The 18,160-nt window shown below is 40.1% G+C and overlaps 1 protein-coding gene across 1 annotated transcript in view; it reads right to left on the bottom strand.

Annotated features, from left to right (window-relative positions):
• The window catches only part of NR3C2 (nuclear receptor subfamily 3 group C member 2), a 189,497-nt gene that overhangs the window by 22,981 nt on the left and 148,356 nt on the right, over positions 1 to 18,160 (bottom strand). Inside the window, exons 4-5 of the mRNA XM_008641270.2 lie at positions 8,880 to 9,218; positions 8,329 to 8,473 (exon numbers count right to left, since the gene is read on the bottom strand). Of these exons, the coding sequence (XP_008639492.1) occupies positions 8,329 to 8,473; positions 8,880 to 9,218 (484 nt within the window). The remainder of the gene's footprint in view (positions 1 to 8,328; positions 8,474 to 8,879; positions 9,219 to 18,160) is intronic.

The raw sequence follows: 18,160 nt of genomic DNA, 5'->3' as shown, positions 1-18,160 counted from the left end.
TCACAGAGTTCCACGCTGGGGCCTGGGCTGAGAACTGTGCTCATACATCAAGTGAGAAAAATCAGACCTCTGGAGGTGACAGAGCTCGCTGATGACTCCAGATGATGAAATCAAGAGCTGCCTGTGAAAGACTGCTGAAAAATCCTGCAAGTCTGTGTGGCTGGCTAACAAAATGGAAGGTGAAAATCACTAATTGGATAATGCAGACAGTATAATCATCTCCCATCATACACACAAAATAACTGGATTAACAAACACACAATAAAGAGTTCTAGGTGCAACTTGGGACAGGTTTCTTGGGCTTCTGCCTTTTGAAAATGCTTGCTCAGTGTTCGTCAAAAAAAAGCAAAGATGTAGAGAGAAGAGTCAAGAACAAGACAGGAATTGTAGTTTTGCTGCTGCATCCACTGTGCTCTGAACCCAGCATCAGTGTGGTCTCCTACCAAAATTAATACAAAGCATGAAGGGAGGAGCTGAGGATGGCCAGAGATAGCAGACAACTGATATGCAAAGGGAGGTCAAATTGACTCACTGATTCTTCAGCTCACAGAAGAAACAACAAGACTCAATGGAGATCTAAGTGATAAATGGCATGCATGGGATGAGAAGGATTATATCCACTATTACTGCAAGCACAGGAATGAAGTGGCACTCCATTAAATTATCAACCACCTGCTTTAGAAACATCTCCAACAAACAAATATGCATAATTAAATTGCAGAAGCAAGTGTCACAGAACATTTTCAATATCAAGATAACAAATGTATTCAAAGAGATAGTAGGCAAATTCACAGAGAAAGACACAGAAAGGTTATTAAGCACAACTGTCCGAATGCATCACATTCGGAAAGTACCTAAATCATTGCTAGAATGGGCAAATGAAAAAGCCCCTTGTTCTGATCTTAAACTTTCTTTGGCTGATTTAAAGGATGACAAACTGTGCTAGAGGGACAGTTTCTGACATTTCCCCATTCTTACAGATCTCCTTAAAACTACTGTATATCCTGTTTTCCTTTACAGCTTCCCAGTTTGAACCAAAACACTCTAGAAATTTAAGAATCATTTAGAGATAGAGGTATTAAAAGGCAGAGCCTTTAGAAATTTACGTAAAGAAACCAAATCTATTGCTTTGCCCAACCAATGACCTGTTCAAAAAGAAAAAAAGCCCAAAATAAAGACTTGGAAAATCTAGCCTGAAGCATGTTACATTTATTATGTACAGGTATGACAGCAGTTTTTCAAAATGTCATTTTCTGTCTGCACTGCTGTGGGGTGGGTATGTAACAACATCCCTTTATGTACTTCTCTGGATGGGACCTGAGCCACACTTTATGATAAAGGAAATAGTAGTAACAAGGTATATAAAAAATTTACTGATGAACATCCTCACTTCCCACTGCACTGACACTTTGCATGAATGCAGTATTCCTCACAAAATAATACATGTAAGCAAAAACCATGCAGGGAGGATCACCAAGGAGTGCTTGCTGACCTTTTAACAAGACCAGCAATCGCACAGACAATTTATCAGCAGAGAACGAACACTGACAACTCCTACCAACTCTCATTGTGGCAATAATAATTAGAAATGAGGGATTTGGAGACTGCCAGATGACTGAGATTACAAAAATGTACCGAAATTTAGAAACTACAGGATTAACAGATTGCAAGAGAAGACAAAAGGGTTAACAGCCATCATCCTGCCAAACGTAAAAGTGAAAAAGTAATCATTTAAACAATAGGAGAAGTTACTTATTGGCTTTATCACCATTCACAGATGATCTAACTAATTGCTGCCCCAAGCCCTGAGGTATATGAGGTTAAAAAAATTTAAAAAAAAGGTGTTTTTAATTATTCATCTTATTTTATTACGTTTATCTTCCTGCTGTTTCCATAGAAATCAGAATACCAGGAAGACTTACAGGCTTCAGCACTGAAAGGGCACAGAGAGGCTGCTGCATCCTTGCACTGCCCTACGCAACACCAAATCCTAATGGTCCCAGCTTCCACAAGCATAATATGAGAGGATTTAGGAACATAATGAAAATGTTATTTACTAATAAACTATACATGATTATTAAATGCAGATTTTTTAATACAATCTTAGCTATTTAGCTGAGCTACATCTTAATTTTTAATTTAATTTTATGGCTTTCCTCAATGTGACAAAATCCTCTGCCCATCCACATCCCATGACAACACCAGCAGAGAAACTTTCTAGAAATCCCCTTGTACTGAAGCTGTTTTTCTTGCCCCTCTTTACCTCATTTGCTCTCCCTCAACTTTCTCATTTGCAAAATGGATTCTCTATTGTTCATCTATTGCCAATATTAACCTCTGTCTCCTTCTAAATTTTAGAACTTCACACTTGGGGCAATTATCAAAGGCACAGCATGAGAGATGCTTGCAATACTACATTTTTATTTTACTGGGAGCTAAATCTTGCACTTTAAAGAATGTGTTTATGCTAATTTGTAGTAGACTTTGTTAGTTGGTTAAAACCACATTACATACATAGTACATACTTTGAAAAAATTTTAAAATATGCATCTATATACCTCCATCAGTATATTCTGCTCTTAGTGTTTTGTACATAATATTCAGTAAAATGAAGTCTCTACTGAAACCTTTTTACTGTAAGGACTGAACTGCATATGATCTAATACAATAATTTCAGAGATGGAAAAATGACCTAACTGATCCAAATGCTTGTGAAAACTGGTCCCAGTTTTAAACTCAGTTTTTCAAGTTCAGTAATTTGGGTACCTCATATTATGCAATGCCTAGTGCTGGTTTTCATTAGGCAAACCCTCAAGTCCTTGACTGAGTGAAAAACCAACAACAGAATGAAGTGCAATGGCCAGGAAATTCAGAACCTGCACACTTCTGCAGCTATGATTTATTCTTTATGCCGCAGATGACAAACTGAGGAAAATCAAAGGAGCAAGAAAACACACAGCACATTAGTCATGCAGTGCATTTGCAAAATAATGTTGAAATATTGATGCCGTACTTTAACGTACTAAAGAGTCTCCACACCGTGTGTCTCAGCATCGCTGAACTCTCTCAGTATCCCACATCACTGCTATTTAACAGCCAGGTAAGGCTGGAATGGTAAATAAGGTAATTTGGGTAGATTTGCTAAAAATAGGAAATGATTTTGAAATCTTGAGTCTTTTCAGAAATCCCTGCGGATCCAGAAATCTACAAAGAGACTGTGTTAAACCTAAAAGCAAAAAATAAATCAAGACCTGTGGGGGAATTCCAGGGTTGGGCCATCCCTCTGGGGTTTTTATGCCAGCACAAACCAATATATAGAGGAGCAGGGCTTGATTTTTAATATTCACCATCAATACCATCAGCTGTGTTTTTGCCTTATGGATAAATAAGAAGCCACCATGCATCTTCCTTAGGGGAAGGAATGGATAAGCAGTACAGCTTGCCTTGAGGGATGCAGCTTCTGGCTTCCAGCTGGGAGGAGATGTGCTGGGAGCACAAGCCATGGCCCCAAAGGCAGCCCATGTCCCACCGCTCCCACTGGTTTCCCACGTTGTGTGAGTGAGGATCCCTGCCATTCCGTGTCTTGGCTCTTGCTGGGTTTCTGTTGGCAGTGCTGCACTTGTAAATGCTTTTTATTCCTTCCTGAGCCTCTGAAAGGTTGCCAGCCAATGTCCTGACTTAATGTATGGGTGGAAGCAGATACCTGGGATGTTGTCACCAGTAGCCGGCGGGACAGCAACTGCCTGAGCCCGTTAAAACCTGAGCAAGAAGGAGCATCCCTTGCCTTTCTCTGGAATTTAGGCATCTGACTTCTGCACTGCAAAGACAAACTCCTACTTTAGAAAAGCTGGGCTCATCAGATTTCTTGTAGACATGAACTGGCACACACACCACCTCTTTTCAAAAATGTTGAGGCCTTTTCCTTCAAAAGGGCAAAGCCAGGGGAAGAGTCATTTTAGCCACTAGTTCTATGATTAATTCATCCAATAAGGGAAAGACCAATGGAAATTGCAACTGACTTCCCTACATTCCAGAACCACATCTTAAAAATCCTCTTTAAGGCTGCTCCCTGTAGTAAAGAGTTCATTTTGCACAGCTTCAGCCAGAATCCCTGAAAATAAGCTGGCGTTACAAACCACGGGGTTTTGTACATCCCTTGCTTTGTTCTTGCATCCATTCCAGCCAGCACTGCTTGGTTTCCTGCTTTCAGTTGTGTATGTTTTTACTCATTTAATGCTCTGGACTTAAATTATCCATGCATGTGCCCGCCTCAGGTTGAATTAGATTAGAAAATTTTAGCTAAAGTCTTTGGTTAAATCCTAAAGAGAAATTTTCTCCCTTCCTTGAGTTAAATAAACAGTAGCCTTTTTTCTTTTTCTTGCAGGATTTCTGTTACTTTTGCAGTCGGAACCTGAAAAGTCTCAGAGCTTAGGGTTTGAATTAGGGACAGTCTTTTGCCATGTCTTAAGAAAATCTTCCCCACTAATATCTCTGTTCTCCCAAATCCCTAGATCCATTCAAGGTAAGGCTTCCTCAATGACAACAAATGAAGAAAAACCTCCAAGAGTCTCTCACTATATAATCCTTACATCTCATCCAACCTGATCAAAGGAGTCACATGGGAAAAATATTACGGGATAGCATAACTTCAGGGTTTTGTTACGGATACAGTCTTCAAAGCATGTACCCAAAGGGCTTAAACTATGATTTCACGGACCACCTCAATTTTGGAATTTTGCAACTTCTTGAATTTGAGTTTGCACAGCCTAAAGAACATAACTACAACACCTTTTGAGTGTTATCCCATACGCAGCAGTCATTCTTTAAGAGTGTTTACCCTCAATAGGAATTATGTGGTGTCATGTATAGGACGGTCTTCTGAAGATTTTACTGATAAAACCAAAGCTGCATCTACAGAATATTAGTTTTGATCACAACTACTTTATTACAAAAGAAATGGATTAAAAAACTGCCCATGCCATAATTTACACAAACACAACATAAAACACACTGGTCTATTTTATGCCTCTTTTCAGGCTGTTTTTGAGGCATTTCTGTCACAGGCTGAGCAGCCATTTTCTTATTATTCAGTTAAAATCTTTGTGTTCAGTTAAGCCCAATTAAATCGATGGAATATATGCCTGAACCATAAAGACAAACAGTACACTTAATTAGATATGTAGTATGACTAAATGAAGGCAGACAAATATTTCCAGTCTTCCACAAGCCTAACAGGAAATCAAACCATATATGAGTAGGGAGGCATTCTGCACTGTACACAATCAAAGTTACATTTAACAGCTATTAACAACAGGGATCCTCATTTGTTGTTGGCCTTGTTTACAGGCCTTCAGAATAAGAAAGAAAACAAGATCATATATCATGGCCCTCCAGAAACATTACGACTTCCTTTTATTCACAGTAGTTAAGAGTAAGCGGAAAATTCATTTAACGTAAAACAAAGCCGACTAATTCCACTAATGTCAGCCTCTACTTTCACTCCTTTTAACTGTTCATTGAAGAAAACACTGAACCTTCTGGGGCACCAAGGGCCTGGTCAGGGACATTTCTTTTTTTTTCTTGCATAGAGACGGGAAATGACCTCTCCAGACATAATATGAAGAAATGCCAAGAATGTCTTGGCCAGGTGATAACAGAAATATAACTCTCTCAAACCAGCAGAAGGAAAGGCATTGTAAAGCATCTCCCTTTCATTCTGCATCAATTAATAAATGTCCTAAAATGCCAAGGGCAGTAAAACACTCAGAAAGTTTCACCAAATAAGCCTTGGGGAGGCCTAATAAACCATGTGGCACAGAAACAAAGGCCAGTGCTTAGAATTACGCAGCACATTTCCAAGTCCATGGTACTCAGAAAGTAAGGGTAAGACCAGCCTTCAGCGATTTCAGAGCAAAGCTTCACAGCACTTCACAAACAGGAATACGTATTGTATTTTGCATTATGGGAACGGTTTCTACACTGAACTGTATTGACCGTCTTGTACAAGTCTAGTAATCCAGCTCTGGCCTTACCTCAAAATTGGAAAAAGCACTGCATCTCTTAACTTAGAATCACAAAACTGTAGCTTGGGAGGGACCTCTGGAGGTCTCAAGGCCAACCCCCTGTTCCCTGCAGAGTTAATTTCAAAGCTGGAGCAGGCTGCTTGGGGCTTTGCCCAGTGAAGGCTTGGACATCTTCTGAGACAGAGACTCCAAGGTCTCTCTGGGCACCTGCTCAACTGTTTCACCATCTCGTTAGGAAATGTCTTCTCCTGCTGCCTAGGAGGCAGTGTGTTGTCCCAAACTTGTGATCACAAACTCTCATTCTTCCACTAAGCACCTCCATGAAGAGCCAGACTTCATCTTTTCTACAACTCATTAGGAAGCTGAAGGCTGCAATTTAATCCACACCGTACCATCAGGTCCCTCGCTGTCCCAATCAGCCCTGACCACTTTGGCCAACCTCCACTGGCTCTTTGCAGTTTTTCAACAACTTCCCTTTGCCAGAGAGCCCTAAACTCTGACTGCAAATGCAGTCTCAACCACCATTCTGAATGGCAACGTGAGAAACTGGGAACAAATGCCTGCCATGATGCACACTGAGTATGAAACACGAGCAAAGTGAGAAATCCCTTCCTGTTTGAGAGGTATGTCCATTACTGTTCCAGAGTGAACACCAAACTCCTACTCTTTTACCTCCAAGGAACTTTCTTGTCCTGATTAGCTACTTCAAAAACCCCTGTCCCCCTCTCACATCTCCTGGCAAATTTTTTTTCTCTATTTAGAAACAACTGCCTTCTCTCTGCAATGAGTATATTGCCAAATACACAGGAGACCAAATACACAGGATAGTGCATAGAGCACTATCTCACATACATATCTGCTTTGGGATGTTTTAATTTTGCACTCCTTTTTCCAACTGGATCCCTACCTCAACCTTAGTATAACTCTACAGGCACCTATCTCCAAGGCTTACAGCATAAAACTCACAATTGATCTCAAATTCTCGAAGTTGCTTCAAGCTGCAGTATAATAAGAGCAAGCAATACACGCACTTTTATTTGCAAGCAGGATTGATTTCTCTGTCCAATAAATTCTGACCCTCTGACTGACTTCCTTGAGATGAGGGAAAACTGCTTTTGTGTTTGAACTTTTAGTCTACATTCCCCAAGGAGAACTAAACTCTTCAAAGTTCACATTTTCACTTAGTTCTAGCTACAGATACCTTTTTTCCCCCTGTGACAATTCTCTAATGTCCAAGTCATAATGGAGGTATTTTCAACAAGGAAAATGGCTGACACTACATTTTCAGCCACATGCAGTAAATCATCAGTTCTCCCTCTTAAAAAAAAAAAACCAAACCAAACAATCCTTCTTTGATATTGCTCACTGCTTTGGGACCCATCTCATTAATTATTTAGGAATTCCTAAATCAAAGACAGACTATTAAGATGGACAGCAACAAAGCATCTTTTCCAAGAAAAAGATTTCAAAATGTATCAGGAGATTAAGTGATGAGTTATTTTTTTGTTAATTTTTTTCCTGTTTTGCTTTTTTTTCTCAAGTGTACCCATATCCTATTGATTATGTCTCCTTTTTACCTCTAGAAAAAAAACCCAGTCTTCTGGGACAAGCAAATGATGCAAGCCCCTTTTGACTGCCTGCACATTCACTTAGATTTTTGACTTTACTGTCTTGTAATAAACACTAGGAGAATGGAACAGAAATTAAATTATAGTCATCAAAAGCCAAGCACTAAACACACACAAACATAAAATATGAAGGAACACACATACTCAGACGGAATGGTTGATCCTTCTTCTTGTCTGAATGCATCATAAAAGAAGTTATGTTTCATTACTGAAAAAACATTTTGGCTTCTTTCACGGTTGCAAAGAAGGGTAATTAAGACTGTCAAGAAAACACATTTGAACAGCTGTATATTGTTAACAAAAGCACCATTATATGACTGCTCTGAAAAACCCCAGTAATTTAAACATTCACATTTCCTAGAAGTTGGATATTTTTCCAAGCTCCAGTAGATACCAAAAAATGTTCTTTTCTATAAATCCTGGTTGTGTATCAGTCACATTTCAAACCAGTGGGATGGTCCTAGTTTGAGAACACATCCCCATACATAAGGAGAAGTGGACGGCAGTAATCAAAGCTTTGGGAATTGAAAAGTGAGTCACTGAAAAAAATTAAATCTTCAGCTGCTTTTTAAGCCAGGATTAGCTGAAATTTTCTTAGACTGCAAGTATGCCTGAAAAACCAAATAGACAGCAATCCTTCCAGCCTGCACTGAAAAGGGCCATTAAGGAATACTTACTCATCGAAGATCAGGTCTGGAGCAAAATAGAGGAACTGGCTGTTTGTATGTTTGTACGACCTCCAACTCAAGGCGAACGATGACAGACACATCCATGAATACTGAATTAAAGTAATTTGGTCCTCGAGAGGCAAGTTTCTAAATCCTAGAGATCAAACCAGAAAATACCCATGAACTACAAGGGCTGGTCAAACCATCACCAAACACATTGCTCACTACTTCTCTAGTATTCACGAACAAGAGCAACACTCCCACTTCAGAAAAAAATACAACTGTAATTTTTCATTCCAGTGACAAAACATGTTTTCTTCTTTAGAGGCTATTATTGAAAATTAAAGCTTTTAAATATCAATCACAGACATATGAAACAAACATTACATAAAATAAGAATAAAACCCAACAATCTTCTCTCGGAGGTTCATCTCACACCCCCCAATTGCAGGCTTTTTCAACAATGTCCATTAATTCAAGATGGAATTTATCAAGCAAATAGTTCTTTGAGCTAAAAGAAACAGTGAAGTGACATCTCACCAGATGACTCACAGTCCTACCTGGAAGTATCTTTGCCCACTTTACCACCTGAATCATCTGCTTGCCGGCCAGGCGGTTTAAGGTGGAAAGCAGGTACTCCGCTGTGTCTGGCTTCGAGCTGTCGTATCCTGCGTACACGATCTCCGGTTCAATGCTTTCAAGGATCTTAACAGGAGAGGGAGTGAGTGCTGGTGAGATAGCAGACATGTGGGGGACAAGTGCAGTGTTGACAGAGGGCTCGGTCACAGGCGCAATGTACGTCGTCCCTTCCTCGGGGCTCTGCGGGGGTGGCTGCTGCCGCTGCTGGGGCTGCTCCTCGTGCATCCCTTTCAATTTCCCCAACTTTTTGGACTTCCGGGCTGTGAAGATGAACAGCATGAGAACCAAGTCAGTACAGAAAGCCAGAAAAACCCTGGGCTTTATATAGGAAATGGAAGCAGAAGTATAATCTCAAAGTTCTTAAGCAAAAACAGGCACAGGACCCTAAATACCTCTCTGCCTGCAGCATCATCACACTGGAAAAAGGACAAAAAGACACCTCTAGGCTCATTTTCACTCCTTTACTGGATGTTTTTATACATGACGGAATGTCCAGTATCTGCCTCCATACAGACATGCAGAAAACATCCTAGTTACTGTGGTTGGTGCCAACTAAACATTTCAGAACTGCAATCACTTATCATCTACAAGACTGCAATTCATGTTCTCCATCGCATTTGGTCATCAAAAGAAATCTGCACAATATCAGCACACCCAGAGTCCTCCTAAGCTTTTGCCTCAACTTGAAATGTAGTCAATCCATTTTGAACAGCCCAAGCTAGTCAAGTCCCCTTGCTTTTGCTGCTTTGATACATCCGTAACAGCTTTGCCCTCTTCTCTTGAGTAATTCTGAACTAATGCTTAAATATTTATTCACTTAAAAAAAAAAGACTGTACCTCCTATAACACCTTTCTCACTGCTATCAACACGTCTCTGATGATTTGCCTTCCCTTTTCATTTCCTTTTTTTTTTTTCTTTAATGCTACCCACCCTAGTTTTCTTTACTAAGTACTCTGAGAATCCAGCAATGCTATGAAGCTTCCACTCCTTGAAGAGAGGCCAGCCACTCCGTATGAGTTGCATTCCCAACTTTACCATAGCATGAGGAAAGAATTGGAATTAAAAATGAAGACAATTCTGTTAAAAAAACACACACAAAGAACCAAACCAAAAGCCCATCACCAGCCTTTTTGCAATAGGGAAACGTAACACCACCACCACCAAAATCTTTGAAGTCAATGAATAATGAACTACATTTAAATGTTTGCAGCTCTTTCAAAATAACTTCTCTCAAATATAGTCTTTCTCATCTATCTGGACACAGCTTAAACCCTTGTCTGAACTTTTATCTTCCTGTCTCTTGATTACTACAACATTCCTTTTACTGTCATCAGTAATACAAGCCTATCCCACTCCCAATTGGAATACTATTGCAAATAGTCCCTTCCTAGTCCATATCCTTTCCCAATTTTACCTCAAGTTTTTTCCCCGTCATCAATTCCCCTCCCCTATCTATCCTTAAATATAACCCCTTTTCTGCAGTTCCAGGATCCTTTCTGGACAACCTCCACCTCATCCCTCCTCTTCTCCAAAATGTTCACTTCCACTCCAGCTCAGCATGCCATGTCACTGTCTCCTGGGAAGCTTTCAAAGCTTGCTCTATGAACTTGTTCCTGCTCCTCTTATTTGCAGTGCAGAACACTCCTCAAAGAGACCCACAGAACCGCCTCGTTACTCTTCTACAAACCAACATTTTAAGAAACCCCCCCTCAACAGCAGAGCTGCTGCTGGTGCCCTCAGACCATTTCTGGTGACAGCAGCCATTAATGTTTCACTGTTTCCTTGACATTGCAGCTGCCTGCCCAGAGCCAGCGGCTGGGAATGACCGAGGCAGGATACAGACACCCAGGGTCCAGGACAACGGACACCCAAGTGCAACAACAGCCTGTTGTTTTCAACACTTCCTTGCCGGGACAGTACCTTGAACTCAGAGGTGATGGTTCAATGGAAAAAATTATTTATTAGGGTAAACATGAGGCACTGCTACAGAAAACAGTGATGTTACTACTCATGCACAAGATATTGAAGGTGCCCAAAGAGATGCTCCTTCACTATGGTGTTCAAAAGATGAGTAAAATTCACTGCCACTGCAGCATGTCCTGCATGAAACAGGGAGTCCAAAATCCCAGCATCAGTTTCTAAACATTTCCATCACACCACGAAGGATCTTTCTGGTGGATCTCAGCACCAACAACCCTCAGGTAACCTACAGAGAACTTCAGAGATCTTTGTTTAACTTTTATCACTTTTCCTTATGAGAGCTGGAGGAAATAAGGTGAAGGAAATTAATGTCATTGATTCACCTACAGGACGTATGTCTGCTTTCGAGAATTCCTTATTTTCTCCATGCCTGCAGACATACAGACCAAGTGAGGCAAGTTGAATTTTTAAATAAAAGGATTGAATACGCAAATACAAATGTACTGCTCCTAACAAAGTTTGAAGTTCTTTTGTTCAGCTAGCCACATCTACTTAAAAACTTCCTAATTATCAAAAGCATTAGCACAGGTTACATAGGAATAGCTGTCCATTTGAAGTTGTAAGGAAGAGGCGAGACAAGTATCTGTCAGCAAAGGTTTCACGGCAGCTTATTCTGTTTCAAGACACAGGAATTGTGAGAAGATCCTTCTAAAAGTCTGTTCAAGTCCTATCTCTTACTTTTCTATTATGAAATTCTTAAAAAAACTCATTCAAACAATGAAGAATTTTTTTATCGTCCGGCACATCAAGTTACATGGATACGACACCCATTCTTCAAGATGTCATTTTCAACACCAGTACCCAAAAATCCATTTTACAAAGCAGCAGCTGATCATTTTGTTAAACAAGCATTTTCCTTACTCTTCAAAATAAAACAGAGGGAGTTACAGGCAAAGCAGACAACCCTGGTAAGTTCAATCCTCAAAAGTAAGTGAAAATGCAGTTGTTCCCCATTTGGTGCAACTGCACCTACATGAGGGCGTCCTGGTGAAATCACTGTGAACACCAAATATAGTTTGCATTTATCTTAGAAAGGCAAAGCTGGACTTACAGATTTTTCAACAAAATAAATCCCAAAAGCAAAGCAACGATGAGCAAGCTCAGCTGAATATCTGATGAGGAGTTAACAGAGCCACTGGACACTGAAAACAGAGTTTAAAAATAAGCCTGAAGGAGTGGATAGAGATTAGTGTCTGCTGCTATTATTCACTAAATTTATCAGGCACTATTTTTTTTTTCTGTTACCGAAACAGGACTAAAAATAAAGAACTCTACACATCTTTCATGTTTGCAGAGGCAAAAAAATGCATTCGCACCATAACTACATCAGAATAAAAAAAAGTGTTGGTTTACCAACTCCATCAAGTATCCTGCAACACAGATAATTGATCACATACTTAAATTTGTATGCTCTCTTATCCAAGAGTTTTTTATTAAAAGAAAAAAAAAAAGAGATTTTTCCATGTATAAAACTGCATAAAAATGTGTTTTAGTTTCATTTTCTTCCATTATAATGCTTTTAAAATGAAACTGAGAAAAACATTACTGCTTGACAGTCATGTTTACAGTGAAGAAAACTGTATTTTTCATTTGGCTTCATGCCAGTGCTGTAGCTCAACTGGTTTGGTAACTCCCACAGAAACCAACAAGTAAAGATTAAATACAAACTCTGAGCAGTACATACTCCAAGCTGCTCTTTAAAAGCTCTCTCACTCCAATACCAACTACAAACTGACTAAGCCACCTCTGAATGGGAGAGTAAAAGCCATGCTCATCAGGATTACTCCCTGGAAATGCTCACAAAATCCCTGGCTCTCCGCTCAGACCAGGGGATGGATGAAGCATGGAGCATTTCAAGTGACAAAGCTGAAGTCTGGAGCCTGTCTGGTGTTAGGACAAGAGTTTCGTCCACATGGCTGTGCAGCAGTGCCTGCAGGACTTCCTGTCCCTCCTGTTCAGTGTGACTGCAGCCAGAATATCATATCATTCTCCTATTTTTATATCACCTTAGACACAGTAATAGGTGATGAAAAACAAACAATAGAGAAAGACACCACAGATATACCCCGAGGTTAAAATCTCAAATATCTGCCATGACTTTTGTTGAGTATTTTAGGTGGTCTTTATGTTCCAAAAAAAAAAAAAAAAATAAGGTGAAGCATTTGACAAGTCACAAACTTGGATTTTCAAAAGGCGCTTCCAGCAGCCATTCTCTGTAGCTATAACAGTAAAGCACAGTATAACAGAGGAACAAAGAAGCCACAAGTCAGTTGGTCAGGTGGTTCCTTAGAATCGACCTTTCACACGGAAGTCTCCTGGCCCCACGCTGAAACAGGGATCCTGCCATCCCAGAGTTTTTGTGCCATCTGTAAAATGCTGAATAGGTTTCTAGTCATCTGCAACAGAGAATGCTACTCTAGGGCCAATAACAGGACACTTATCTGGCCCTATTGTAAACTGGTTTTGGAATACGAATTAACACGAGCATCAGCTACAAATCTATGCCATTCCTCATTCTTAATGGTAAAGTTTGAGGGTTTAGGGTAGCTGTAAGATAGGTCAACTACCATACTCTCTTTTTTAAAATAGTAAACTTACACATGCTATAAAAGTTGGGTCTAGAGGGAGATAATACATGTAGATTTTATATATATAATATACTCCCTTTGTGCCCAGGGAATATGCACAGAATAGATTAAGTTATGGACTCCACGCACCCAATCACCATTTTTCATAGGCTCAAAATTAATAATTTTCATTGTATTACTCTTAAAAAATGGGATCCAGAAGTGTCAAAGAACAAAATGTTTTTAATAGTAGATGAAGCCCCATAAATATTATTATTTAATTCAGCAGATTTCTAATAGAGTAGTATCTTGTTTATAGAATTGTACTAGTGTTCAAATTAGCAAATGAACAATGTAAAATGCTCTGCAGATTCATGCTTGCTTCCAGTACTCTGAAAGCAAAAAAGTACGCTAAATCTGAAGTTTAGAAAATTAGCTATAGTTCTACATAGGGTGAGTTACAAGACTTGCAATGACAATCCCCTGGAATATATATTTTTTTTTTTAAAGATGATATTCAAAGCTTGCCTTGATGTCCATCAGAAAAACATTTATTGTTTGTATACCTAAAGACACGATTTACATGTCTAAGATCTTTATTTAATCACATATATAAAGCTCTGCCAGAGCAATGACCAAACTGATCCTGACCCTACAGATCTTTATTATATTGTATGCATATTTCAATCCATAGGGGATATCAAAAGCACATTATAAGAACCTATGCTACCTCTAGTATAAAGCAGAGAACATTAGTGGAGGGAGAGGGGAAACCAGAATGGACACAGCAGAGGAAACAGAAAGTGGTGGAAGTTTAAAAAAGATCTAAAGAAGAAGAGAAAGCAGCAATTGGAGTAAATACACAAAACATAAAGGACAAAGGCGGGGGGGAGGATCACTATATGCACTTCAAACGAGGTATAATTTGGGATCATTCCTAAGTGTGTACTGTACCACTAGTGATCTAGGCAGCCTGAGGGTAGACAACATGCTGCAAAACAAACCCACTGTGACCACCTCTAACCGTGCTGGCTCTGACCCCACGCCAGTGAGCACCTGCATTTCAAACACTTGGGCTCCTCCATTCAGGTCCATACTCCAGTGCCCGAGCTCTGCACCTGGGCTACAACCACCACCTCCCTTCCCAACCTCCAAAGCTGCCAGCTTTCTCCCTTTCCCCCAATGCCAAATGCTTGAGGGTTTCCCTGCACACCCTGCCACTGCTCCCTGCCTCTGCTCTCCAAAAACAACCTCCAGGACCTTGCTGCACCACAGTTCCAAAGGTGGCAATTCTCCTCTCGAGGCAGCTCTGACAGCCTTCGGGTAGACTCTTCTCTGAGCCCTCACCCAGCGCCTCCACCTTTGTACAGATAAATGCTCCATCAAAATGCCACTTTCCTCTCCTCTGAATCTTTTCATCATGTTTGCCTGGTGACTTTGCCTAACTTACTTCAATGAGCTGACATCTGTTCTCATTAGCTATTTTACTGCTACCACAAATCGTGTTTTCCCTTCCCCCAAATCTGTTGTATCTTGACATGAAAATTTTGAGCTATCTTGGTACAGACGTTTTTTCACTTAGTTGTCTAGCACAATGGGAATGAGATTTTGCTGAGAAATTTCTAGACAATAATACAGACTTCATATATACACACACACACATATGCCTGGAAATGCATGGAATAAAGTGGAAAGCAGTAATGCAAACCAGATCTTACAGCATCATCCCATTTTCCCTAAAAAGTGCACTCAGGCACACTTCTTTCCTTCAAGAAACACAGACGGACCAACCAAGATAGGACCCTAAAGCTTCCATAAAACCTATTACCCACTTTGGGAAGCAAACCACTGATTTTCAGGTAGCTACACAAGAGGAAGAACCTCTAAATGTGACCCCAAGTGTTAGAATCATAGAATATCCTGAGCTGGAAGGGGCCCACAAGGATCCACGAGTCCAACTCCTGTTGTGCCATGTGTGAGAGGAAGGATCAGATACAAATCTGGCAGGCACATGCGCAAGCAGATGAGTCACTGCTTTAACTGGATAGACCAAGGGGAGGAAGCAAATGAAAAGCATCTACTGAAGCAGGAACAACTTGCACAGGGACTTAAAAGCAGAGCACAAAATTACTTTATCATGTAAGACACACTTCTAAGAGGACTTGACTCTTGCAAAGCAGAAGCCTTTCAAGGGTGATTTCTGCAGTGGCATTTGGGATATGCTGAAGAGACCCAGTAGTCTGTCTAAATATGCAAAGAAAGGAAGACTGCAGCTGGTGAGGAAGAAAACAAAGGTCCTGGCTTCACATGGCAAAATAAATTTTAAAATCTGTTTCTGACAGCTGTGACCCAGGAGAGAAGGTGATAGAAAATGCTATCACTTGCTGTTGAGCCTGAGGAATCAGTAGTCTAATTAACAAAGCGATGAAAATTTCCTAATTTCTTATCCTGCACTGGCAGAAGGAAGTTTTATCGGACAATACGCTCAAATCCAATGATTGAATTCAGTAGAATGAAATGGAAGGCATAACTGAAACAATGACATAGTTTGGCATACTGCTTACTAATTAATAAATAACACTTTAATCTGACAGGATTGGACAGCTTAAAGACAAGGAGTAAATGTGCATGAAGTCTGATCTATGGAAATGTCACATTTTATTTGCCTTTGGTCAGACCCTGCAAAGAGCCAGGACCATCCATAAGTGCAATTCTTATTCTTGGTTTACATTTGGATACTAAAAAGGGAGGTACAGCACAGATGGAAGAAAGAGTTTCTGATGTACATTTTAATAGTAATTGTGTACAATTTTCATTATGTTCACCTAGACGTATTTCGGCTCTTTATTCTAGTTGGATTTAAACGCCTAATAAAACAGACAGCAACTAGGTAAATATTAATTTGGTTACTTATAGAACAACCTCAGAAGTGTTTGCATTTTGCTTTGTTTGGCGCAGACTCTAATATATGATGCAGTGCAACGCTGCTCGAGCACAGGCCTGTAAAGCACAGAAACAATATATCTAAAGTAGTTTATCCTATCGCCTCAAGCAGGATCTACTGTACTTTGCCCAACTCAGTATGTTATTAATCTCCAATAAAGGGAATTCCACAATATCCCACATCTTCCTCCAACATCTAACCACTCAGTGTTCTCCCAACATCTCCAATGTTGCATCATTTTTTTCTGCAGTAAAGTTGATTTCTCTTCACCATTCCCCCAGTGGCCAAAAAGAGCAACTAATCATTCCTGTCCTCTTTTACACCACTTTTTGAATTGAAAGACTGGTATCGTGACCTCCTAAACATGTCTCTCTCTTCTACACTAACATGAAATGAGTTTCTACGACTCTTTGTTTCTTTTTTGTTTTCCTACACGTCTTCTTATCCTCGTTCTTCCTTAGACAGCCTCTAATCTGTATACACCTTTCTTCAGGCACACGACATGAAATTTCAGGAAGGAGGACTCAGTTTAGATCTTAAAGGAACCATTCTAAATGTAAAGATCTGATATGGAAAAACAGAATAGGTTATCAAGGGGCACAGTAGATATGTTCATGCTGGAGAAGTCCCAGAAGAGATGAGAGACATGTCCTTCACAAAGGTACCACAAGTACTGCAATCCCACCAACTGGCACAGGAACATATGGGACAATTTTGCAAGGCTGCCCCATCCCCACCACCCTGCCCAGAAGTGCTGAAACCAGACAACAATCATCAGGCCCACACTTGCCAGCTCTGACAAGAAACAGAGTGATTCCTTGGCATCACATAAGACTTGCCTGTTTTTGCAACAATTTCACCTCGCTGACTCTAACTTTAACTTACAGTCATCACACAACTGCACTCCTTTCTTCCCTGCAGTCCCTCAGCAGCTGCTCTCAGGTATCCCATTTCTTCACGCCTCAACTTGCACTTCTCAACATCCCAGTCTGTACCAAAAATGCCATCATGTTGGTTTCTGACACTACAGCTCAAGATGCTTTTGAGTTCTGATCCAAATCTGTAGATTTACATATTTACTCTCTACTTTGTTATACATGTAATCTTTACAATTGCTACTAGACCCTCAACACGACCTTACTTCAGATGTCCTTTCAGCATAACAAGAAACCACTCAGGAAGAATACTATTTTGAGTAATTACATGCCCACTTAATGAGATATCTTGTAATATTTTAATGAAAACTCCACATTTTCTTCTGATTACAATTATGGCTCGAGATGCTGAGCAGTGAAATGCAAACAGCTGCAGGGAGGTGGCACCTCACACCAGTGCTTGCACACAGCAGTTGTCTCAGAAAACTTCAGGTGAAAGCCCAGATCAAATCTTGCGTAGTTTGAGGTCTGACTCAATTGTGAAGCTCAGGTTACCCACCTGTCTAGCATGTGGAACAGTGATGAGCACAGCAATTAAGAAGGAAAGGCATTGGGGAGTTTTTGGGTAAGAGACAGAGGGAATTTATCCCTTTTTAAAGTTGAGTTTTCAGGCTAAGCATTCATGAAGAGACAGCGGACAAAAGTGACAAAAGAAAGCTGAGATCCAAAGTGCATTTTACAGGAATATTTAGGTTGTCAGGGAAAATGTCTAACACATTTGCTTGTTTCTCAGCAATCCTCAAAGTGATAATTAAATGAAAAATAACAGTTTCAT

This window comes from Corvus brachyrhynchos, unplaced genomic scaffold, assembly GCF_000691975.1.
Source record: "Corvus brachyrhynchos isolate BGI_N302 unplaced genomic scaffold, ASM69197v1 scaffold229, whole genome shotgun sequence".
Lineage (NCBI taxonomy): Eukaryota > Metazoa > Chordata > Aves > Passeriformes > Corvidae > Corvus > Corvus brachyrhynchos.
This window is presented reverse-complemented; position numbering and strand designations above follow the sequence as displayed.